The sequence below is a fragment of the Microplitis mediator genome, chromosome 3 (genome assembly GCF_029852145.1).
Source record: "Microplitis mediator isolate UGA2020A chromosome 3, iyMicMedi2.1, whole genome shotgun sequence".
In the NCBI taxonomy this organism is placed as follows: Eukaryota; Metazoa; Arthropoda; class Insecta; order Hymenoptera; family Braconidae; genus Microplitis; species Microplitis mediator.
The window spans coordinates 19363722-19390476 of record NC_079971.1 but is presented as its reverse complement, the minus strand read 5'-3'; the positions used below and the strand labels follow the sequence as shown (position 1 = coordinate 19390476).

At 29.1% G+C, this 26755-nt stretch overlaps 3 protein-coding genes across 7 annotated transcripts in view; 2 read left to right on the top strand and 1 right to left on the bottom strand.

Annotated features, from left to right (window-relative positions):
* Window positions 1-18167, bottom strand: part of LOC130665373 (SET and MYND domain-containing protein 4-like) — a 57801-nt gene extending 39634 nt beyond the window's left edge. Inside the window, exons 1-5 of one of the 2 annotated variants that reach the window (XM_057465711.1) lie at window positions 16946-18167; window positions 16603-16880; window positions 13050-13211; window positions 12492-12638; window positions 9679-9972 (exon numbers count right to left, since the gene is read on the bottom strand). In XM_057465711.1, the coding sequence (XP_057321694.1) occupies window positions 9937-9972; window positions 12492-12638; window positions 13050-13211; window positions 16603-16880; window positions 16946-18002 (1680 nt within the window). In that variant the 5' untranslated portion in view covers window positions 18003-18167 and the 3' untranslated portion in view covers window positions 9679-9936. Of the gene's footprint in view, window positions 1-9678; window positions 9973-12491; window positions 12639-13049; window positions 13212-16602; window positions 16881-16945 lie in introns of those variants that run through there. The other variant, XM_057465710.1, reaches the window with a different exon arrangement.
* Window positions 1-26573, top strand: part of LOC130665374 (chymotrypsin-1-like) — a 60834-nt gene extending 34261 nt beyond the window's left edge. Inside the window, exons 1-4 of one of the 4 annotated variants that reach the window (XM_057465716.1) lie at window positions 23885-24016; window positions 24097-24413; window positions 25987-26241; window positions 26321-26573. In XM_057465716.1, the coding sequence (XP_057321699.1) occupies window positions 23974-24016; window positions 24097-24413; window positions 25987-26241; window positions 26321-26467 (762 nt within the window). In that variant the 5' untranslated portion in view covers window positions 23885-23973 and the 3' untranslated portion in view covers window positions 26468-26573. Of the gene's footprint in view, window positions 1-5135; window positions 5649-5780; window positions 6283-7594; window positions 9805-23884; window positions 24017-24096; window positions 24414-25986; window positions 26242-26320 lie in introns of those variants that run through there. The other 3 variants (XM_057465715.1, XM_057465713.1, XM_057465714.1) reach the window with 3 other exon arrangements.
* LOC130665375 (RING finger protein 212B-like) lies at window positions 19957-23387 on the top strand. Its single transcript, XM_057465717.1, has 4 exons — window positions 19957-20154; window positions 20228-20409; window positions 22819-23096; window positions 23180-23387. The coding sequence occupies exons 1-4, from the start codon at window positions 20040-20042 to the stop codon at window positions 23346-23348; spliced, it is 744 nt and encodes a 247-aa protein (XP_057321700.1). The 5' UTR covers window positions 19957-20039; the 3' UTR covers window positions 23349-23387.
* Window positions 26574-26755: the final 182 nt, after the last annotated feature.

The following is a 26755-nucleotide window of genomic DNA, read 5'->3' as shown; positions in this document are numbered from 1 at the left end:
TTATTATAGATTATAATTTTTTCTTGATTACAAAAAAAAATATTACAATTAATTGTCGATTTAAAAAAACCACTCACTTTATTAAGTGTAGTCGTTTTAATATCTACCATTGCCGCTAACATATTCGGGTTAAGCCCGTTAGTTGTCGTTTTTTGTCGATCGTAAAACGACTCACTGTATTGCGTGTGGTAGTTTTCAATATCCCCCCCACCACTTTTTTAAAACTAATAGGTCTTTACTCTATGAAGTTTGGTGAGGTAATGAGAAAATTTGTACCCCACTCACCCGCACCATAACCCTCGTCCTCTTTGACTATATAAAGTGCGGTGTCCTCGCGCGCGAGAATATTTTATTCATAAATTTCGAAGAGTAAAGAATAAAAAGGAATCCAAGGAATCCTTCTCAATTTAATCATAAAAAAAAATTATATATAGATTCCTTAGATTTGTAGGAAGCCCAAGCAGCCCAAATTTCTAGGTTGGATCCGAATAAAATATTTTTTTTGATTCTTCGACTCGATCTAGCTCTGCCTGCCCTTTTGACCTCTAAACATTATAGGATTTAGAGGAGGGAGAATTGATAAATTAAAGTTATATTATTATAGATTATAATTTTTTCTTGATTACTAAAAAAAATATTACAATTAATTGTTGATTTAAAAAAACGACTCACTTTATTAAGTGTAGTCGTTTTAATATCTACCATTGCCGCTAACATATTCGGGTTAAGCCCGTTAGTTGTCGTTTTTTGTCGATCGTAAAACGAATCACTGTATTGCGTGTGGTAGTTTTCAATATCCCCCCCACCACTTTCTTAAAACTAATAGGTCTTTACTCTATGAAGTTTGGTGAGGTAATGAGAAAATTTGTACCCCACTCACCCGCACCATACCCCTCGTCATCTGCGACTATATAAAGAGCGGTGTCCTCGCGCGCGAGAATATTTTATTCATAAATTTCGAAGAGTAAAGAATAAAAAGGAATCCAAGGAATCCTTCTCAATTTAATCATAAAAAAAAATTATATATAGATTCCTTAGATTTGTAGGAAGCCCAAGCAGCCCAAATTTCTAGGTTTGATCCGAATAAAATATTTTTTTTGATTCTTCGACTCGATCTAGCTCTGCCTGCCCTTTTGACCTCTAAACATTATAGGATTTAGAGGAGGGAGAATTGATAAATTAAAGTTATATTATTATAGATTATAATTTTTTCTTGATTACTAAAAAAAATATGACAATTAATTGTCGATTTAAAAAAACCACTCACTTTATTAAGTGTAGTCGTTTTAATATCTACCATTGCCGCTAACATATTCGGGTTAAGCCCGTTAGTTGTCGTTTTTTGTCGATCGTAAAACGAATCACTGTATTGCGTGTGGTAGTTTTCAATATCCCCCCCACCACTTTCTTAAAACTAATAGGTCTTTACTCTATGAAGTTTGGTGAGGTAATGAGAAAATTTGTACCCCACTCACCCGCACCATACCCCTCGTCATCTGCGACTATATAAAGAGCGGTGTCCTCGCGCGCGAGAATATTTTATTCATAAATTTCGAAGAGTAAAGAATAAAAAGGAATCCAAGGAATCCTTCTCAATTTAATCATAAAAAAAAATTATATATAGATTCCTTAGATTTGTAGGAAGCCCAAGCAGCCCGAATTTCTAGGTTTGATCCGAATAAAATATTTTTTTTGATTCTTCGACTCGATCTAGCTCTGCCTGCCCTTTTGACCTCTAAACATTATAGGATTTAGAGGAGGGAGAATTGATAAATTAAAGTTATATTATTATAGATTATAATTTTTTCTTGATTACTAAAAAAAATATTACAATTAATTGTCGATTTAAAAAAACCACTCACTTTATTAAGTGTAGTCGTTTTAATATCTACCATTGCCGCTAACATATTCGGGTCAAGCCCGTTAGTTGTCGTTTTTTGTCGATCGTAAAACGAATCACTGTATTGCGTGTGGTAGTTTTCAATATCCCCCCCACCACTTTCTTAAAACTAATAGGTCTTTACTCTATGAAGTTTGGTGAGGTAATGAGAAAATTTGTACCCCACTCACCCGCACCATACCCCTCGTCCTCTGCGACTATATAAAGAGCGGTGTCCTCGCGCGCGAGAATATTTTATTCATAAATTTCGAAGAGTAAAGAATAAAAAGGAATCCAAGGAATCCTTCTCAATTTAATCATAAAAAAAAATTATATATAGATTCCTTAGATTTGTAGGAAGCCCAAGCAGCCCAAATTTCTAGGTTGGATCCGAATAAAATATTTTTTTTGATTCTTCGACTCGATCTAGCTCTGCCTGCCCTTTTGACCTCTAAACATTATAGGATTTAGAGGAGGGAGAATTGATAAATTAAAGTTATATTATTATAGATTATAATTTTTTCTTGATTACTAAAAAAAATATTACAATTAATTGTCGATTTAAAAAAACGACTCACTTTATTAAGTGTAGTCGTTTTAATATCTACAATCAGCGGCGGGTATTCATACCGTACCCGGTAACAAGCGTGCCTTGCACATCTCTACTATTATCACTCTACCAACATACAACTCTCTTAAATAGATTTCTATGCGAAAATATCAATACTAAATATATTTATGTTGCAAAATAATTCTATGTAAAATTATCTCTATGTAAACTTATTCTATTAAGTATAAATATATGCGAAAATAATTCATGTCCAAAATATCTCTATATTATATATCTCTATGAAAATTAAGTCTCTACAAAATTTACTATAATATGACAGAATTAGGTGTTAACATATTTATATTATAGAATTTCTCCATAACTATACAACTCTCCTTAATATTTCTCTATTCTGCATATCTCTATGACACAACAATTCTATGAAAAAATTTTTCTATTTAAAAATTTTTTTATGTTGACAAAAGTCAGTTTCATAACATCTCTCAGCAAAAAAAAAACTAAGTTTTACGAATGATTTTGTGTTTTACCACCAGCAATCGCGTGGCGCTACCATAAAATTCCAACAACAATACAATAATAATGATAATGATTTAAGTAATTATAATTTTTTCTTTTTAAATGTCATTAAATTTGAATCCTGACTGTTAGTATTTTATTATAATTTAATTTGAATCCTGACTTTGTCAGTATTTTATTATAATTTCAAATTTAATGACATTCTAATTCTGTCATATTATAGTAAATTTTGTAGAGACTTAATTTTCATAGAGATATATAATATAGAGATATTTTGGACATGAATTATTTTCGCATATATTTATACTTAATAGAATAAGTTTACATAGAGATAATTTTACATAGAATTATTTTGCAACATAAATATATTTAGTATTGATATTTTCGCATAGAAATCTATTTAAGAGAGTTGTATGTTGGTAGAGTGATAATAGTAGAGATGTGCAAGGCACGCTTGTAACCGGGTACGGTATGAATACCCGCCGCTGATTGTATATATATCTATATAAATATATATATATATATATATATATATATATATATATATATATATATATATATATATATATATATATATATATATATATATATATATATATATATTTTATATTGTTATACGTTCATATTTGCTCTCTCTTCAACGTAGTTAATTACTTATTATTTTATTCCCGCTTGTTATAAGAAACACGCGTGTTTTGAGTTGATAAGTTTCTTTGAATCATTTGTAAATATAGACATAAAATTATTGTAGTTTAAGCAATGGGGAAAACTGTATATATTATGGGGATTTTGGTTAAATAAATTTGTCCATCAAACTTTATCGAGCACATAAATTAATTATCACCAGAGTCCTATAGTGTTAAGTCTATTTCAGCCGCGTGTCCGGTCAGAACGAGTAGACCCACTCCTGAGATACATGAAGTTTCCCGATTCCAGAACCAGTGATAATCGATCTAAATTTATAATTAAAATAATTAAGAACTAAAATAAATAAATTCGGGAAATATTAATTAACTGTGGTTCGTGGCTGCTGGACACGAAGTAGCCAGGGCCCACCGTTATAAAAGTGTAAGTATAATATTCATTATGATGTCAAAGAATAACTGATGAAAAAGTAAAAAATCTGTGCTACAATGATTGACGTGATTTTTATATAATATTCTTTTGTACTTTTTTAATTTTTAGCCTGTAAATGAAATATTTAAAGACATGGGATAACTTTTCTTTGAATAAGGATATCCACATAAGTTCCTGATCAGGAACTCGTCAGGTTAACCCGATGGCAAATAACTTTTTTTTTAATAGAGATATCCTGACGAGGTCCTGATCAGGAACTTGTCAGGTTTGCCCTAATAAGGCAAACCTTATATTAACCCGATAAGGTCCTTATGGTACTTCAGGCAAATCAGGAAGAAATTCTAGTCGGTCTACGATAAACTTTTTGTCAACGAATAGATTTCAGTAGGTTTTTAAACGTTAAAAAAATTTTTATAATTTTTTACGAGTTATAAAATGCAGTAGTAGTCTCTGTATTGATAAATATTGTTAGAAGTAATTAGTAGCTCGAAGGTCATGGTCAGAAGCGAGAAGAACTGGCGTTCTGAAGAATTAAAAGCAAATGCATGTAATACTATTGATCGTCACACATTTCAGTTTGAGTTTACTTTATAACCATTGCGATGAGTAAATTTCGAAATATAGAATGTATCTAATATTTAACGCAGTTTCCATAGCATTCGAATGATAATAGTGCACCCAGCCATTTTTCTACGGAAATGGGCTTCTAAAGTTGTGTCGCGAACCCAAATAGCGTGGGAGAGTATTTTGCTATTGCTGGTTCTTGTTCCTAATGGTCCAATTAGTTGAAAAATAAATTAATAAAAATATATTTAACAGTAAGCAAAATTATTAAATTCAAACCCAACTAACAAATGGCTTAAAGGAACCGGCATTTTATTCAAACTTACAAAGAAAAATAAATAGGTCTATTATGGCAATGTTTTATTTCTAAAGTCGCATTATCTTTTACTATTATAAATATAGGTTTTTTTCAGAATTGTATTTTTCATAAATCAATATCATTCCAAGCAATTATAAAACTTCTAGTCTACAATTATATGCAAGAAGAAACGGTTATGTGGCAAAACAAAGCCAAAATAGCCACCAGAATTGATCGAACAATATGCGCAGGCTCTTGATTTATCACCACGTAAGCTTATTGTAGCCAATAGCTTTGTTCTCCAGTCCCTTCTTCTCGAATAATATCTCTGCGACAATGGAAAAGTATGCACACATCGTTTCTGCGCAGGTCAAAATTTCGACAATATATATACTCCTCGACGGGAAGAAATTATTAATTCGAATAATACCGTCAAATATAGCTATCACTATTAAATAAAGTTATTATTTTTTAATCGTTTGAACAAAGTGATCAGACGGCCGTCTCAAAAATATCGACTAATTTATTTATTTAGATATTATTATAAAATTAACGAAATTGAATTATTTGAAATTCAATTTCGAATCAACTCAATAATTTAATTTTTCAATTTAATAAAAATAATCACAATGCTGTTAATAAAGAATATTATTCTGAGTGCATTGTTTGCTAGTGTTTCGTGCATCGAATTTAAAAACTCCAATTTAACACCAAAGAATCCTCCAATCACACACACAAATATGGTAATTAAATTCATATTGATTTATAAATTGTGATCAATTTTCCTAATGCCACTATTAATGTTTTTCTCTCTCTTCGAGTTATTTATATTGTTTACAATAACTATAACAAAGCTTTTGTTTGTTCCCTAACAGGCTCAACTTTTTGAACTTTGTTTCGCAAATACATCAAATCCGATAGCCATAACTGAGAACTTGGTAGAGACATTTCATAAAAATTTGTCCATTACAATAAAGGCGCCTGTCGTTATCATCAACGAAAATTTCATCTCCAAAGACATTCAACTGTACTATCCAACTTATCCGATGTATATTTTATCAGTGTCGAGTGATAGAGATTTGTGGAAAATCGTTGAAAAATTGCATTTTTCACCGTTATGGAGTCAAAAATCCATGTTTTTTGTGATCTTCAATACCGAAAACTCTTGCGAGCGTTCAGTGGATATTCTCAGCGTACTGTGGGATGCTGAACTGTTATCAATCATCGTAGTTTGTTCCAGAACCGGTAATGAAACCAGCCTTTATACTTATAATCCATTCACAAATCGAGCACCCAATCCTTGGATCAAAATTAATATGAATTTGATTGACTGGCGTAACCGACCATTGACCCTTTACAATCAATCGCTTACGAACGGTAAATATTTTTTCTTATTATCATTATTACTACCATAATATCTTTTTACACGGAAAAAAAATTCTAGTTAAATTTACAATGCTAACATCGTAATTTGTCCTATTAATTATTGTATTGGTGGACTAGACTTTTCACATCGTAATTTTTACGATGTAGGGTTGGAAATTTCATTTAAGAAATAATACTTCAGACAAATAATACGAAGTCTTAAGCTCTTTAATATAAATTACGATGTAACATCGTAAAATTTGAAGAGAAATTTTAAATAAAAGATTAAAATAATAATCGTTCGGCAGTTGGATTAGAACCCGAGTCCTTTCGAGTGCGAAGTGTCCGACGCCTTGGACCACTCGGGCACTGAAGGGCCTACGCTGTTGTTTTTAAGACCCTCGCAGATTTGAATCACGGTGGGAACACCGTGAAAGTGTAAGCATCGTGGATCCACTGTGGTTACACGGTGGGTTTGTTCCATTTCACCACTGGGTATACACAGTGTATCCACTGTGATTACGCGGTGTATCCACCGTGATTCCACGGTGGCTTTGTGCTATTTCACCACCGTGTTTCCACGGTGTATCCACCGCGTAATCACAGTGGTAAAATGGAACAAACCCACCGTGTTTCCACCGTGATTCAAATCTGCGAGGGGATCTATATAAACGACTTGCGGAGGACCCAGTTACTATTTAAAAAGTACGATGTAACATCGTACTTTTTATAGCTTCCATCGTATTATAACAGAGGCAGCACTGTAATATTTATTTTGTTAAAAAGTAAATAGAAATATTAAATGTACGAATAAATATAGTTTTTAAAGTGTAATTTTTATTTATTTTTTTTTTACGATGTTAAATTGTAATTTTTGCAGTAGTTTTTAATCCTAAAAGTCTTTGTTAAAATTACGATGTTAAATAGTAAAAAATATAACCCACATAATAAATTTTGAAATAAAACATTTAAAAATTGACATTAATAAAAGTCTAGTCCGAGATTACGATGTTAACATCGTACATTTTGATAGAATTTTTTTTCCGTGTACTACCACAATAAAATTACTACCAAAAATTTTAATAAATAAATAAAAATAAAATAAAAATAATATCCCTGGTGGATCTGAAGTACGGTATTTTACGGTAAAGTGAAGTATTGTAACGTGTTTATGGCAAAAACGCCGTAAATTACTGTATATTAGTGAAGACTGCCGTAAATTACCGAAAAATGTGGCGAAATGCGGTAATTTACGGTAAACACCGTAATTCAGATCCGCTAGGGTTATAATAACACACGAACGTTTTTTTTTTTTTTGTTTCAGATCATAAAATATGTGAGTCACTCTTTTTCGATAAAACTCAAGTTCTTGATGGCTATCCCGTTAATATAGCCGCAAGGGATAAAATATCAACATTTTATTACGATTCTTTATTTAATTCGATAAACATGACTCCACAAGCGACTTACTTTGGATCAGATGTTCTTTCTCTGTATCTTTCATTAGTAAATGAAAGTAACGATGTCAGTACTATATACAATCCGTATTACAACGACCCTAGTATTTTTCGCACAGTGCCATGGATGGAAGATGTACTTTGGATTATAGTAACACAAAAAGCAAATTTTCAATCAGCATCCTATGAAATCGCAAATGTAATCGATATTAATGGAGCCATAGCGATAATTTTTCTTCTTCTTCTAATCACCCTCTTGATTGTATTGCACAATAAGTATCAAATCGGATTGGCTGTTCTGGATGTTCTGAAGCTGCTGATGAGTATGGGGATCGATGCACCTCTTGACCGTCTCGCCATGAAAATCACCTTCTTCACGGGATTTTTGTTTGTTTTCTTCTTCAGTCCATTGCTTGAGGGACAATTATTTGCCGTATTAACTCACCCGCCGACTTATAACATGGAGTCCCTTAAAGACTTGTACGATCATAAGTATCACGTATATTATCCCAGCGGGATTGAAAGTTACATTTTAGATGAGCAAATATGGAAAAGTAATGAGGATATGAAATACTTACATAACTATAGCGAATCCTACTCCTTAGACGATTGTTTGAAACTAGTCCGCGAAAACAATACAGTTGCGATTATCGATGCAGAATCATTTATACTTAAATCCGTTGTTCAACATAATTTGCATATATCAAAACGTTTCAAGATGAATTTGTCCAGTTTCAAGCATACGAGACTATTTTGGGCTTTGGCAGACCGATTTTACCATAAAGCATTACACCTGCAAAGCTCCGGAATTGGAGTTGTGTTAGCGGATAAATTTACAATGAAATCACGAGATAAGCTGAGAGCTAAGGAAAAACTTAAAAGAATCATTGATTATCAAATAATTGACGCTGTAGATTTAACGTATTTATATGTATTTATGGCATTTTTTCAATTTTTGGCGATTATTGTATTTGGTATTGAGTATATTGTCGGACGTTATCGCCGTCCAAGACAGTAAAAAATAAAAATCCATTAACTTACAAAAAATATGTGTACAGTCACGTGTAATCGGCTTAATAAATTCCATCACTTGAATTGTCTCTCGTTTATAACATTTAACTTCAATTTATTGAAATTAAATATTTTATCGACTATAGTTGAATTGGCGAGATTTTGCGTTTCGGATATTTTCGGTTTCTATCCCCACCATCTAAATTTAATACCTAAGGCATGATGGTGGGGGTAAGAAAACGAAGCGCTTAATTTCGCTAATTCATCCCAACTGTATCGACTTACACAATTCTTGAATGTGAAATCAATCATTTGACTGTCGACTGTTTCTTCCATAATAATATTTATCAAAGTAACCGCTAACAAAATTTTTGAGTATTGAAATATTATTTTAAAGACAGCAATAATTATAAAAAAATAAAAAATATATATTTTTTAACTTCAAGTTGTGTTGTGATATTTTTTTAATTTATTTCGAAATAATGTAAATGAATGTAAATTTTATTTTATAAAAAAATTAAATATTTTATTGCGGCACCACATAATTAAATAATCTCAGTCTTGACCACGATTCCAAATACTTAATTAATAATTCAAGTAATTAATCATAATTTGTAAGTAATGACTAACGATAGACGAGTAATTTAAATAGGCTGATGCTAGTCGTCTACTAATCGGACGACTAAATTATTTTATTTGTCTAATTGTTGGAAGACTAAATTATTTTGTTCGTCCATGACTAAAATATTCTACAGGCAAAATAAAAAAAGCACACGTTTTTGTCTATAGAGAATCGGAAATTTTCTTGAAAGACGTACTCAAGAATGATCCTGAAGTTAACGGAAAATGAACAATTTTTGAATATTTTTTTTTTTTTTTCAGCAATTTAATTGAAAAAAAAAAAAAAAAAAAAAAAAAAAAAAAAAATTTGCACCTATATTAGTCGTCCGATTAGCAGATGACTAGACACACCGATTTAAATATTTTCAAATTTGTAAAATTATAATCACTTTAGAATTTTTTAAATTGTGACTAATTTATAAGAATAAAAAATAATGTTAAAATACATTTTTGAATTATTTTTTCAATCCAATGTCATAAATATTATTGTTATTAATTTCTTCCAGTTATTGTTAATATGTGAGGTTTTGTTTCTGCAAATCGATTGCTTTGAAAGTTATAATAGAGGGTCTAGGTCTCAGTCCCGTGAAAGAAGAAATGGAAATGCGTTAAACTGAAAACCCAAACATGTTACACAATTGATCGTATTATTTTTTATAAATATATTTATATATAATATTATATTTAAAATATTTAAATTATATTCTCAATATTAAATATGAGTAAATTTAATGATTGAAGCATTTATTAACTTATTAATTGAGCGTTTGTGGATTTCATTGAAGGTAAAAAAAAAAAATATATAGTTTAAATACAGCCCATTATGATAAAATTTTTAAAAAATGTGTGATGAAAAATAAATCAATCGATTATTTATTAATTTAAATTTATCAAGCATTCAAAGAAATTGATTAAAATTTCTCTTCCTATTGATAATCTTATCTAAATAAATTATATGTCTTTTTTTACAAATCAGAGTCCGGGCTTCAAGATAGAGTCCAAAGTCCTAGTGATAATTTATAGTAAGTACAGCAAGTTATTATTTAAAATTTTTTTTTTTTCATCTGATCAGATTTTTTTATTTTAGACTAAAAATTTTAAAAATCGGGTTACTTTTCTTTATTAATTATTCTTAATTAATATATAGAAAATGAAATGTCCTTCCAAATAAGTACCATTCTTCTCGGTCATGGCAAATATGCACTAGCACGACTGGTTTATATATCAATCGATAATATTTATAACAATTATGAGGCTATTAGTTTACGGTCGCATGCAAGACAATGGTAATTTTAGAAGGAAAATAGTAAAATGATGGAAATTTTTAATAGTTCATAAGTTTTCATTTGAATATTTTTTGCGACTGTAATCGCAAGGCTAATTATTGCATCAAATTTATTTGATAACGATTATACATCAGTAAACTGATGTTCAATTCATGGTTATGAAGTCCGTTTAACGCGAAGAGAACAGAAGTAAATTTATTCTCAAAATATTCTTAGATAACAAAGAAGAATATGGAGTAATTGTGTCTACGATAAATTTTTTTTCGATGAATTGACTTCATTGGATTTATAAGCTTTTAAAAAATATTTATGATTTTTTACGAGTTATAGAATGCAGTATTAGCCTCTGTATTGATCAATACTGTTAAAAGTAATTATTCAGATCGAAGGCCATATAGTCAGAAGCAAGGAGAACTGACATCCATCGAACTAAAAGCAAATGCATGTAATACTATTGATTGTCACACATTTTAATTTGAGTTTACTTTTTAACTATTGCGTTGAGTGAATTTTAAAATATAAAATTTATTTAATATTCAACACTGGATATATAGTAATCAAACAATAATAGTAAAATTAGCTAATTTTCTACGGAAATGGGACTTCGAAGTTGCAGCGCCAGCCCAAATAGCGTGGAAAGGTATTATGCTATCGCTGATTCTTGGCCAAAAAATAGTCCAATTAGTTAACAAAAATGAATAACAATATATTTAAAAACAAACGAAAAATAAAATTAAGACCCTACTAACAAATGGTTCAGGGACCAACAATTCGTACAAACTTGCAGAGACAAATTTAAATAGATCATATTTAAAAAAATCTGTCTATCGGTTGACCCTGCGGGCCAGCCCCAAAACTTCTCGCTGTTTTCGAGCTCCTCGAGCTCAAGGAGCTCAAAAACATTGTTGTGGATACATTTCCGAGCTCTTCGAATCCGAAAATACTTTTGTATACCATTGTTTTCGACAAAACCGTCTTTTGGCATTTCTTTCTCCCACGATATCTCACGAACGAACTGACCGATTTTGATGGTTGAGGCGGTAATCGACGCGTGTTATAAAGTTCTAGAGCTGATTAGATTTTGAAGTTGATCGTATAAGTCGTTTCTGAGAAAGCAATAAAAAACATGAAGCTGAAGCTAGCGGCCGTAATAAGTAGCGGCCAGAAATTTTTTACCTGGCCGCTACTTATTACGGCCGCTAGCTTCAGCTTCATATAAAAAACTAAAAAAAAAAATTTTTTATTTCGTAATTCGCTAATATTTTCGAGTATACTTGATCAAATGATCTGAAATTTTCAGAAAAATTGATGGCCAACAAGCTCTTTCGATTGCCACCTCAACCATCCAAATCGATTCATTAGTTAAAAAGTTACAAAGAGTTTACACACACACACACACACACACACACACACACACACATACACACACACACACACACACACATACATACACTCGGACATCATTCCGAAAATAGTCAGATTAGCTTTCTAGGATCTCAAAACGTCGACATCTGATGAAAACTCGATTTTCGCAAATCGGGGTGAAAACAATAATTTCCCGAATTTTTCGAAAATCGTCGATTTTCTTAGCGAGAAGTTAAAAATTAATTATGTTGTTGCGTATTTTACAAATTATTTTATTCAAAATTTCTAAGTGACCAAAACTGGCCCTAAAGTGGCCAAAAACGGTACTTCTACCCGAGTGCTGCTAATATATACTATCATATTTTGTTTTAGTAATTATCTACTATAAACAATATTTTAGACGGTTCTGATAAAAACTTTTTTTTAGAGTAATAAATAAAAAATATTTGATAAAAGAAAAATGTAGTTGATAATTTTTTACCAGGTAAGATTCAGGGCCATAGAAGTTCAAACAGCCGTTGGTACAAGCTTCACATTTACAATCGAAAAAAAATCGTTGTTTTAAATATTTTTGTCTCAACCAAGTGTCTGGTGTATAGATATAATGCATTCCATAGTTATCAAATATCTGTAGGAATAAAGAAATAATTTTTTATAACTGAAATTGGTTACTCATTCGTTAAATTGTTTTTAGGATAGTGTTACAATTCTACTCACATCGTCTCTACTCAAGAGAAGTAGCTACAACTCTTCTCAATTACAACTTTTATCAGCCTCAACTCTACTCACGGTTTTTTTTTGCTCAGACTTAACTCTAATCAGTTATATCTTTACTCAGCTCCAACTCTACTCACAAAGAATTGCTATTTTACCGATAGGCTAAAATACGTGAGTAGAGTTATAGGTAAGTAAAGTTGAACCTAAATGAAAAAAACTATGAGTAGAGTTGAGGCTGAGTAAAGTTGTGAGTGAGTAGGGTTGTAGCTACTTCTCTTAAGTAGAGATGACGTGAGTAGAATTGTAACACTGCCAAACTTACTTGTTCATTTTTTTTAATAGCACGAGTAGCAACAGTAGCTTTGTTTTTTCCAAATTCTACTAAGTCAACCGAAGGATTACAGCTGTGATTAAAATAACTGTTTGACGGCAAAATTACGGCTGCACGTTCATAAGGAACAATACTCATATTTTCTTCGGTTATCTGTAAAGGTTAAAAAAAGTATCGTTTAATACTTATCGAAAAAAAAAAAACAGTTTAATATGCTCATATAAGGTAAATGTCCCAATACCGGAACAAGACCCAATACCGGAACGATTTGATAATCATTATATTATATTTTAACTCGTACGCGATGAAATTAAATAAAACTTTCTTTATTTAAAACCTTAATCTTTTAGTTAGAAAATAGAATATAAAATAAATTTTAGAATGTATACGAAATATAAAAAAAAAAATGTTAATTATAAAAATAGTCTAGGATTCATGACTTTTTCATGTCTCTTAATGGTTTTGCTAAGAAATCAGTCAATGGTCTTAAGCTTAAAGAAAATGTATAGAATTACTTTTCGATAATTTTTTTTTTTGTATATGCATCTTGAATGACATAAAATTCAAGAAAACAAATTAACAATATGGAAAAAATAGTATTATCATATTAATTTTACTGTTCGTCTATTGGTACATCAAAATGAATGATTCCCGTGCCCAGTACCGGAACAGCCAGTCATATTAATGTTATTAATGTTATCGATAGACATTAACGGCGAGTTTTATTGACTGGCTAAATCAAGTGCAATATTAATTATTACTGGAGCCCTAATATTTAATGCAGTATGTATGATTGTTATAAAAAATGCATTAAATATAGATAAACTCTAATTTAAATCATAAAAAATAAATTTTTGTGTTTAGTTTTTTTTTTAAATTATTTTTATAGTATTCCTTCAAATGATTTATTTTGTTTCTATTCTTCAGTTCAAAATATTTATTTTCATTGAATATTTAATCATTTAAAAATTTTAAATACATTTTACATTCTGAGTGTGATATAGCAGACATCAGACAAATTTAAAATTATTAATAAATCGAGTAAATAATTAATGAAATGAAATTTTGAAAAATGCGCATTTAAAAACTTTTGAAATTAATAATCCTTTTTTTATAAATATTATTTTTTAAATTATTTATCTTATTTATTCATAATTTTAAAGTTATCTAATGTCTGCTACATTCACACTCAATTTACATTAATCTTATTTAATAATTGTTAATATTTTCACTCTGAATAAATACAAAAAATAACTCATTTTATTTACTGTTCCGGTATTAGGACAACCGAATTCCCGTATTAGGACAAGGCTATTTCAGCGTTCCGGTATTGGGTCTTTTGGGTGTCATAGAAAAAAAAATTTTTTGTTATATTAAATTTAAGAAAAATCAACTAATTTGATTATTTTTGAATAGGTTTATTCTATATGTTTATTCTATATGATGTAATAAATTATTTTGGTTTATAATCTATTTGGATATTTTTAAAACAATAAAAATCAGTTGTATACCCTTCGTCGTTCCGGTATTGGGACATCTACCTTATTTATAAAAGAACTATATTATATACACGAGGGTGAGTTGTTTTAAACGAACTTTTTTTTTCCCTCCCACAGCAAAATATTGATGGATATATCAAGAAAAAAATCCCTCAAAATTTTTAGCCCTCAATCTTACTTCTAATTACTGTTATTTCAATTTTGAAGTTTTTCCATTTTTTAAATTTTCTATAGCGCAGCCGCATTTCCAGTTATCGGGTCGCCGTTTACAACATTTTGTAGGCAATTTAATATTATTCAAAAGTTGTCGAAGTAATTTTATTGAGACTCTAATTGTTTTATCTGTATTAATTCTGAAAATCATTTTTCTAATGACAATTTGGGTTTTTTAGTTGATATCGACTAAACAACGAAATTTACAGTAAAAATGCAAATAACAATTTTATAGGAAATTTGATTCTCTACAAAAAAAGGTCCTCTTAGTTAAGTGGCTGATTCTTCGTTCGCGTGATAGAGAGATTGTATTAATTTTGTAAATAAAATATTTGTCAAAAATTTATCCGGAGCTTAATAAATTTAATCCTTCTTATTTTTATGAATGAGTTTAATAAATAAGAAGAGGATTAATTACGGATTTAAAATTAAATTGAAAGGGATTTAGTCGAATTTTAAAAAAAATATTTTATTTACAAAATTAATCAAATCCTTATATCACGTGAACGAAGAACTTGAGCTACTTAAAGAAGAAGACCTTTTTTGTAGAGAATTAAGTTTCATAAAAAATCGTTATCTGCATTTTTACTGTAAATTTCGTTATTTGGTAAATATTAACTAAAGACCCAAATTATCATTAAAAAAATGATTGTCTGAACCAATACAGAAAAAACAATTAGAATGTCAGTAAAATTACTTCAGAAACTTTTGAAGAGTATGAAATTACCAACAAAATGCCGCAAACGGCGACCCGATAACTTAAAATGCGACTGAGTTATAGAGAATTTAAAAATCCTAACTTTTCCATGTATTTTAAATGGGGAAACTTTAAATCAAAGTACAGTACGATCTCGTTATAAGACTATTAATTTCTCTCTCAAACTATCGCGATACCTGGTTTATAAAAAAAGATAGAATGATAGTCTTATAACGAGGTCCGACTGTAACAGTAATTAGAAGTACACGGAAAAAAATAAACTTAAAAAAAAAAAACTTTCAAAATTAGTGTTTGAAATTATAACCCGGAACCCGGATGTCAATATGGGGAATTTTAACATTCCAAATAATAAATTTTATAATACATATCGTCAATTATCTAAGTATCAGTTACAATTTTTAAAATTCAAATAGTAATTTTTCTTACACAGATAATAAATTTTAAAACTTATGCTGTAATTATATTCACGAGTGTGAATGTAGCAGACACCAGACAAATTTAAAATTATAAATAAATAGGGTAAATAATTTAAAAAATAATATTTATAAAAAATGCACTTGTTTATTTCAAAATTTTTTAAATGCACATTTTTTTTTAATTTTAAAAATTAATTATTTACTCTATTTATTTATAATTTTAAATTTGTCTGATGTCTGCTACATTTATACTCATAATTACTCACGTTTTAATCATAAATGAATAAATTGCTATTTAGAATGATAGCATTTACTGATCACTTTATCATTATATTACTTGTCATTTTCAATTTATTTAGTTTATTTTTTCCCGTGTAAAATTAAGAGCTAAAAATTGTATGATACTGAAGTCAGCCGACGTCCACTAACTTTTAGATTTTTTTTTTTAAATAAATTATAAAAAAAAAATATTTGAAAAAATTGCACCTATAGTTTTTAAAATTTTCTACATGTGCATATTTTTATTTTTTATTTTTTTGTAATTGATTTGTTTAAAAAAAATCCGAAAATTATTAATTGTCTGTTAACTTCAGGATCATAAAATTTTCAGGAATTTTTTTCTTGATATAAACATCAATATTTTGCTGTGGGAGTGAAAAAGAAAGTTAGTTCAAAACAAATCATCTTAATATACAGACCAAATGAGTATTGCTCGGAATAATTTGCTGATGTCTCATGATCAATCCTCCAATAAAAGTAAACCATCGATGCTCTTTCAAATCTATCAAGTCACCTGACAGTACGTCTCCAAATATTTTACTTTTTTTAGCGAGTACATACGTTATATAAGAAGCGTTTAAAGATCTTCCAAAAAGATCATCAACTGATCGCTTTGTAGTATTTGTTTCCAATGTATAAACACTCGCATATTTTTTATCATCTAAAATTTTTCCAGTGAATCCTCGAGTTCTTGGATCTGAAAAAAGATTTTCAAGTATTAAAGCTCAAATATAACGTAAGTTTAAAAAATAAATAAATTACCAGTTAATGAATCAATTTTTTTAAGATGATTTTTTAATGATTTCAAATCTCCTGCTTCTTTTACAGCAGAAATAAGTAGTCTCAAACTCATTAACCCAAGGTTATTCATACCCATAGCAATTAAAGGACCCACTACTTGACATTCAATTTCATGGTGACTTGACCAAGCCGCTTGTCGACAAGTTTCTGAACAGTATATGGCATACGCACATTTATCACAGGGAATTCCAGCCCATGTTTGTTTCAAACAGTAAATGCAATGAGTGTAAAACTTTTCGGGAAATAAATTTGAAACATATGCTTGTTGAACAGCTAGAATTTCTCCCGGTTTTATGTCTCGAGTAGCTACAATATGTCTTCCAAATTTATTAGAATACACAAGTTTGATTGCTGAAGAAGCGCCAGGAATTTCCTCATTATCATTCGGTATTTCAGGCAGATTCCTTTCATCGTCTAATTTTTTAAATTCTTTTTTAGCTGGTACTAATTTTTCGGGATTTTTTACAGTTTTTCTAACGAAATTTATACCATTATCGTTCAAATCCATCTTCTCTAACCATTTCGTAGTTTCTTCCAGAGCATCCTGTATCTTTTGCGCTGCATTTTCTGGGTTTAAAATCATAAGACACCGCGCTTTTCGTGCGTATAGTTTTGCTTTACTTTTTTCTGGATAATCCATTGCCAGAGCACGTTCAATATCATTGATACAGTCACTGTATAATCTTGCTTTGAATAATGCTATGGATCTATTTGCGTATGCCGATGATAATTCGCATGAATTAGCTGGTGCTACTGCTATAGTTAACGTATACATTTTAATAATCTCGTCAAGATCCATTTTTTGACCACTTTTCAATTGAGAATTCAATTTAGCAGCTACAGATTTATTTTTTTCTTTGCCCTTAATTTCAAATTTAATATCGTTCTTTTCAAAAATATTTATCGTAAATTTAACTCTGTCTTCGTCGGATTTTAAAGACGAATATTTTTTTTCAAACTCGTCATACTGGTTCATAATTTTTAATTTTTTAAATAAAGTTGACATTAAATTATCCATTTTTATTGGAAAACTTTATAAATAACGGCTTTAGTTAATTAAAAATTCTCAAAACTCACAACTGCGCAATACTTACGCTAACAATTATCTGACTGTTCGGTTGTTTAGTGTTTTGTTTCGGGGAACTCTTCTTGTATTTCATCTTCAGTTCAACGAAAGTCAGTTAAATTTTTTTTTTTTACGACTCAAGTCATAATCATGTTCAATAAAAAAATTCATATAATAAAATCTATACTGACTGAGTTCGAGAAATATTCAAATTTCATGTTTATGAATATTTTTTTTTTTTTTTAATCAAATTAATAAAAGTTAATTAAAATTTTTTATTTATTTTGTTTATATATCACCAACGATATATTATAAAAATAGGGAATACTCAATTACTTATGAAAATTAAATATTTCATCAACAGATGGTGCCACAATTATTGTTCATAGATTTTTACATTAATTTAAAATTTTACTAGTTTAAAAATGAATTTGATTTGGTTAGAAAAATTGAATTTGACAATTGTTGGTCTGATATGGGGTCACCCGAGGCTTAATAATATATATATATATATATATATATATATATATATATATATAATCTTTAAAAAAAAAAAAAAAAAAAAAAAATTGCCATTGATATTGATCTGGTTTAAAAAGTAAATTTGAATTTGAATTCGACTCATGTTGGCCGGATGTAGTAATGCACCCGGGGTCTAATAATAAATATATATCTTAAAAAAAAAAAAATTTGTCATTGTTGCAACTTTCAAATAGATTCCAACATTTATATACCATAATTAATGATAATTATTAATGATACTGAAGTTAGCCGACGGCTAAAATTTTTTGTTTCGTTGAAAACGATAACTTATTTGAAAAAAAAATATTTGAAAAAATTGCACCTGTCTTTTTTTTTTATTTTCTACATGTGCATATTTTTAGTTTTTATTTTTTTTTATTTTGATAAAAATAAATTCGAAAATTTTTATGATTGTGAATGTAGCAGACATTTGTCAATTTTTGCAATATTGAAATAAATCAATAATATGTAAATAAAATAAAAATTAAAAAATTCACATTTATAGAATTCAAAATCCTGTACGCGCATTTTTTCTTATTTTTTAAATTGTTTAATTTATTTATTTATAATTTAAAATTTGTCTGATATCTGCCACATTCGTGTATAAAAATTTTTAATTGTCTTCTAACTTCATGATCATAAATGGATGATACTGAAGTTGGCCGACGTCTAATAATTTTTGAATATTTTTTCAGAACGATAAATTAAAAGAAAGAAGTAATATTTGAAAAAATTGCACCTGTAGTTTTTTTTATTTTCTACATGTGCATATTTTTAGTTTTTATTTTTTATAATTGATTTGTTTTAAAAAATCTGAATCAATATAAATAGAATAAAAATTTTAAAATGTGTATTTAGAATAATGAAAAATCTGTACGCACATTTTTTTTTTTTTTTTCAATTTCATTACTTTAATTTTTTTATTTAAAATGTACAAATTATTTCATGTCTGCTACATACACACTCAGTAAAACTGTCATCAATTATCATTTTTATGATCCTGAAGTTAGCAGATAACTAAAAATTTTCGAGTTTTTTTTCTCAACAAATTAATTACCAAAAAAAATAAACTGAAAATTCGCGCGCATTTAGAAAATTAAAAAAGCTACAGGTGCAGTTTTTTAAATAATTTTTTTTATAATTTATCATTTTTTAAAAAATTCAAAAATTAGTAGACGTCGGCTCTAACTTCAGTATCATTTATTTTCAATACAAAAAAACCATTTCATCTGAATAAATGATAATTACTTTTTAAAACTAAATGATTATTGCAGTTTAGAAATCATACAAATAGTTTTAAAAAATCTCGACAGAGTTCTCTTGATTTAATTCCGTCGGCCAATCATAGCGCGAGAAATTTATTATTGGCCAATTTAAAATTTTTTTTTATCATTCTGCAAACAAGTTGCCAGGAATAAGACCCACAGGATAATTTACAAATTTTAATTGTTTAATTAATAATTAAAAATGGAATCAATGAATTATTATTGCAATAAGTGTTTTTTATTGATGAATAGCAATGCCCCGGCATTTTTTTTGACACAATGTGGACATATTTATTGTCACACATGCATTAGCAAGAGTAAGTTGATAAAAATAATTTAATAAATATAAAATATTTAATTTTTAGGTTACAAATATTTATTACTTTTCAGTCGGTGACCATTGCCCATCATGTGATAGCACTGGAGTCCAATCAATGCAATTGATAGCACCGATACCGCCGTCTATTACTAACATGTTTACTCCATTGCCTCAAGCTTATGATCATTTGGGATCTATCGTTAAATTTCAGTATGGACAATTTGTAATTGTTACTGCGCAAGCAGATGCATTGGTAATCATTTTTTCTTATCACCTGTATTGATAATACAAGATTAAATGCCTATTGAACTAGTCAATGGGAACCATGCCACTAAAGTTAGTCATGATGCTGAAAGTAACAGACATTAAAAATTTTTATGAGTGTGAATGTAGCAAATATAGGGAAAATTTAAAATTATAAATAAATAGAGTAAACAATTAAAAAAAAAATATTTATAAAAAATGCACTTGTTAATTTTTAAATTTTTTAAATGCGCATTTTTTAAAATTTTATTTTATTAATGATTTACTCTATTTATTTATAATTAAAATTTTCCTGATGTCTGATACATTCACACTCATAAATTTTTATATGTTTTCAATAGACAAAATAAATATTGACAGGAAAAATTTCAAAAAATGCATGCGAAGAATTTTAAAAAATTCTCTTGTGGATTTTTTAAAAAATTTTTATGATGACAATTAACTCGGTAATTAAAAACAGTTAAATTTTAAGTTGGCGGCTACTTTCAGCATCGCAGTTAGTAAACGTCTAATCATTTTTAGGTTTCTTTAGAGAAGATAAATTATTTTTAAAAAATTGCATCTATAGCTTTTTTAATTTTCTACATGTGCATATTTATAGTTTTTGTTTTATTTTAATTGATTTGTTAAAAAAAAAAAAAAAAGAAACGGAAATTATTAATTGTCTTCCAACTACAGGATCGTTGCGAATCATTTTCAGACCAATGTTATTTAGTGGGTTTAAAATCATTGGTTTTTCTCTTCAGCGCAGGAAATGTCTAGTTTTTATCCACTGAATTAGTGTTTGACTTTATTTCAGTCCTGTCAGAATGACATTCGTTTATTATAAACCTCAGAATAATCATACTCTGTGTAAACAATTCAATAACGTCTGACTCATAAAATCCCATAGAAATTTAATAAAAATAAATTTGAAAACCGACAAGATTTTAATGAAAGCAAATAAAAAATATTATTTTTTTATAAATTTGAATACAAACTTTTAGAAGTAAGGTAAATGTCCCAATACTGGAACAAGACCCAATACCGGAACGATTTTATAATCATTATGTTATATTTTAACTCGTACGCGATGAAATTAAATAAAACTTTCTTTATTTGAAACCTTAATCTTTTAGTTACAAAACAGGATATAAAATAGATTTTAGAATATATCCGAAATATGAAAAAAAAAATGTCAATTTTTTTTATATTAAAATTTTTTTTATATTAAAATTTTTTTTTATATTAAATTTAAGAAAAATGAACTAATTTGATTATTTTTGAATAAATAAATGTCTATTCTATATAATGTAATAAATTATTTTGGCTTATAATCTATTTGAATATTTTTAAAACAATAAAAATCAGTCGTATGCCCTTCGTCGTTCCAGTATTGGGACAACTACCTTATTCGTGTAAAAATTTATCGAAACTTATAAACAAATAATTTTGATATTCTAAAGTATTACTTTTATAAGAAGTAATCGGAATTAATTTTTGTAGAAAATCATAAGTTTTATGGAAGCCGATAAGAAAGTGATATTGCAATTTTTAATTACCACTTTTATAAGAATAATTAATTAAATACTATTTTATTATTTGTTCTGATAATTTAGAATAGATAAAATCAAATTTTAGTTTAATTTTTTTTTTTTTTCATTCTTATCAGTTCTGATAACTCTCATCTAGCACAATTTATAAGTTCATATAAAAATTACGAGATTCTGAATTCATGTTTTGATTAATTCTGGTACAAATTTTTTTTTATCAGAGATCATTGAATTGTTTAAACGGTCTGTCATATTAATAATCCAAGTCAATAGTTGTCTTAGTTTGACTCAAAACATTTTAATTCTAAGTTTCAATGCTCCCTGATTAAAAACTCCGATTGAATCCGATTAGAAAATTCTAATAATTTTTAATCGGAAAATTCGAATATTATTTATCGATTGAATTTAATTAAAAGATTTAAATCGGAAAATAATTGAAAAAAAATTATTATTTTTCAATAGAATCCGAATAAAATATTTTTATCGGATTCAATCGGTAAATAATCAAAAAATATTTTCATGAATTTCCGATTAAATCTGATTTAAAAATTTCAATCGAATACTTGGAACACTCTCGAGCAATTCTGATTCAATGTTTGTTCCCGGTTGAATCTGATAGACATCCAATTGAGTTTTAATCAGATTGAATCCGATTTAATCGGAGTATTTGATCAGGACCGATTTCCGATTGATTCTTATTCGATTTCTATACAAATTAATCTAAACTCTGTTGTTTGTATAAAATTAAATCATAACTTTTAAGCAGAGTATCATTACCTGTCATTCAATATACTATAAGTTAATAGATAAATTTAATTTATCTACGTATAGTTAAAATATTTATAGTCTTTTTTTACTGTTACTAGAATAAAAAATACAATTCATTGAAATCTGTTTATTGGGACTTACGTAAACGTACGGAACAAATGAAGCAAGAGTTACACGTGATTCAAGAAGAATACAATAATGTGAAAGCTGAAAAACAATTTGTCGCTCATCATCAAGCAACTATCGCTGATAATCCACAAAATCAAAACTATGCAAATGTCGGAAATTCATATCAATATCAAATGAATACTAATCCCGCTCAAAATTACTCACACAATGCATCTCATCAACAAATTCCACATCCTCAAAACTTCCAGTTAGTATTCAAACACTCAAAAATAATTCAATTTAATTGCAAGTATCCAATTATCTGATAGTTAATCATTTTTATTATTGAAGGTATTCTAATGATGCTCGCGTTGCCTATGGTGGATATAATACTTCAGATGATTCAGATTGTACTGTGTCTACTCTTCGAGGATCTATTCCTAATACACCCGTTACTCCTGATAGTGTTTTTCGTATTCCAAATATAAGAAAAGCACCAAGATCCAAAAAATCGAATTAAAGCATAAATTATAAATTATAAATTTAAATTAATTTTTGATGTGTCATTTAATTAATTAAATTATTTATAGAAATTTGTTAACTCTTAAAATAAATATTGATAAAAATATAAAATAAAAAATTTCATCAATTAAATGATTTCTGATTAATGATTTGAATACTATCTGTATTTATTTTATCAAACTATAAATTATTCTATTTGATGAATCATTGATGTTTAAAAGTGATTCATGGTATAATAATTCATTCGTTTAAATGAAAAAAAAAATGTATAACTATTTTTATTGTTATTAAAATCTAAAATATAATAATTCTTTTGCTAATTCTTCATTCATTTAAAACCTCCGTTTACGTAATCTTTGTTACACATATGTGAGTTATAAAATGATAAGTGTACAGTTATAACTAATTTTTTTTCTCATTAGTTTTCGCTCTGAAAATTTTTTGACAAATTTATAGCATAAGGCCTATTAATAAAATGATTTATTACCTTTAAATCATATCTATTTGTATTAAATTTAATCCTCGCTTGGAGATATATAAAGTCTCGAATATAATTTCCATTTACAGTCTCATTGTCTAATTGGTTCAAAAAATAAAATTCATAGGCATAAATAATATTAAATATGTTACGCATAATAACTATTTATCTAGTACTTTGCACTTTCGGTATAATAAAATGACTATAAATATTTTCTTATCGAACTGAGATAAGTCTTTAGTATTAATATTTTTTTTTAATTTCTCAGGTGGAGATACCAAAAGACCTAGTAAAATTGTCAACGGTTATCAAGCATGGGAGGGTGAAATTCCTCATCAAGTTTCACTACGAATTTTCGGCCAGCATATTTGTGGTGGCAGTATTATCAGCCCACTACATATTCTCACAGCAGCTCATTGTGTTGTTGACGATAGAAAAAATCTTCATCGGAATATGGTAGTTCTATCTGGTACCAACGATAGATATTCGCTTCAATCTGGTCAACTTCATAAGGTTGCTAACATCATTTATCACCATGCTTACAATCCTAAGGACAACTGGAAAAATGATATTGCAGTTCTTGTGGTAATTTTATTAATTAAAATATAAATATGTAATTGAGTGGGACATAAGGGATTCCGACACAAAGTAACTGCGATTAAATAACTGAAGAATTAATTCATGTAAAGGGACCGAAGTCTACCTCCTTTTTACAGGAGACCGTTTCCGCGCCCTTTTGGGCATACACGCGATTCGTACATCCCTATCTTCTACCATTATATGTAGCGAAATATTTAGCATAAGCTCCTTATTGGCTTACCCTAGGATCGATGATCAGATCAAAGATCTTTTTGCGTGTAGGTGAACTCTATTAACTCGGACGGTTAGTTTACGGAGGAGCGGAAATTTCTTGGAATTTTCGAGTTAACGGATGCCCCTTCTTCCTTAAAAGGAAACTATAACGCGTGCGCTCTTGCATCGACATGAATGATATATAGATAAATATAGACAGAGACATACAAATGTATGGTATTGGGTGGGAGATAGCGTAGCTCGTAGTGGAGGTCAAGATTAAGGGGAAATTTCAAGATAATGGAATCCGACTGTACCAATTCCATGTATTGGTCAAAATACCACATTTTGGTCAAGAGGGGACGTAGTTTCTTCCCCTGCCTTCCTGAGAAAACACCTAAATAATTGGACAATTGATAGCAGAACAATAATAGTATATTACACACCTAGGGAAGAAAGTAAGATATTATGACCCGCGTGTGTAATCGCCTATACGAGCCGAAGGTGAGGGTGACAAACACACGGATTGGGACATACTACTTTCATCCGTGGTGAGTATACAATTTTTTATCAGATCACATAAAAGTGTACTCTCTAAAAATGAATCAGTAAAATTCACTTCGAATTAGTGAATATTCACTGGGAACCAACTATAAATATGCCACTGGTTGAATTAGTGGTATACTTATACCTGCAGGAATATTAGTGACTATCCACTGATTTGCAGTGAATTTCACTACAGTCAAACTCCATTAACTCGGATTCCATTATCTCGGAACTTCCCCTCAATCTTGACCCCCACTACGAGCTACGCTATCTCCCACCCAATACCATACATTTGTATGTCTCTGTCTATATTTATCTATATATCATTCATGTCGATGCAAGAGCGCATGCGTTGTAGTTTCCTTTTAAGAAAGAAGGGACATCCGTTAACTCGAAAATTCCAAGAAATTTCCGCTCCTCCGTAAACTAACCATCCGAGTTAATGGAGTTCGACTGTAATTTATTTTTACAGGGTAAATTTTTGCCTCTATTTGCGGTAAGAATGGCGCATGCACTAATTTTTCACCATACATGCGCTGAAAGTTTACATTTCTGCAGATCTGGTGAAAAATTGTAGTTGTACTACGGAGGAAAGTAGGATGGCCCAATCCGCGTGTTTGCGCATGACACACCTGGGTTGGAATGTCCTACTTTCCTCCCTAGGTGTGTAATATACTAATTCTTAAGATTTTATCAAATACTACTTTTTCGGATATTTTATCGTTCAAATAATTTATTGCAGTTATGTTGTCGTTCGGTTATTTTACCGCGGTTGATTAAACGCAGCAACACAGAATGTTAAAATTTAATATATTTCTAGCTTGAAAGACCGATGGTTTTTAATTCTCGCCAACAACCAATAAGATTACCAAGTTACGATATACCGCCTAATACTCGAGTCATGGCAAGTGGATGGGGCGCTTTAACTTTCGCTAATCCGTCTTCAGCTCCTCAACGTTTACAGAAACTTGAAATGTCTATTGTTAGTAATCAAGAATGTGAAAGAATGCATTCAAATGTAATTTATCCGTGTCAGATATGTGTTTTCAGCGGCGCTGGTCGTGGAGTTTGTGTGGTAAGTTTTGAATCATCTAATAAAATTTATCTTTATATTAATTATTTGTAAGCAATTAAAAATTTTTTTTGGTGTAAAGGGTGATAGCGGTGGTCCATTGACTTATCAGGGTCAAGTTTTTGGAATCGCTTCGTGGGTAGCTCCTTGTGCTCTCGGTTACCCGGATGTCTTTACGAGGGTTTACTACTTTGTTCCTTGGATTAACGACATAATGCGAAGATATTGAAACTATTTCTTTTTTTCTGATACATGCGATTACTTGGTGCTTGACTGGTGTATTTGAAAATATGTATAATATGTATTAAAAGTAAAATGCATTTATTTATTGTAAACTTGAGTTATTTTATTACGTGTACATAAAGAATAAATGAGGTATTCATTTATAAAATACTGATAATTATTGTGTTAATCACAAGAAGTGAAAATTATGCACGCGATCTCATTGTGCAAAAAATAAAATCCACACGGAAAAAAATTTACTGTTGCTGCAACACGAAAAAATCCTGTTGTAGCA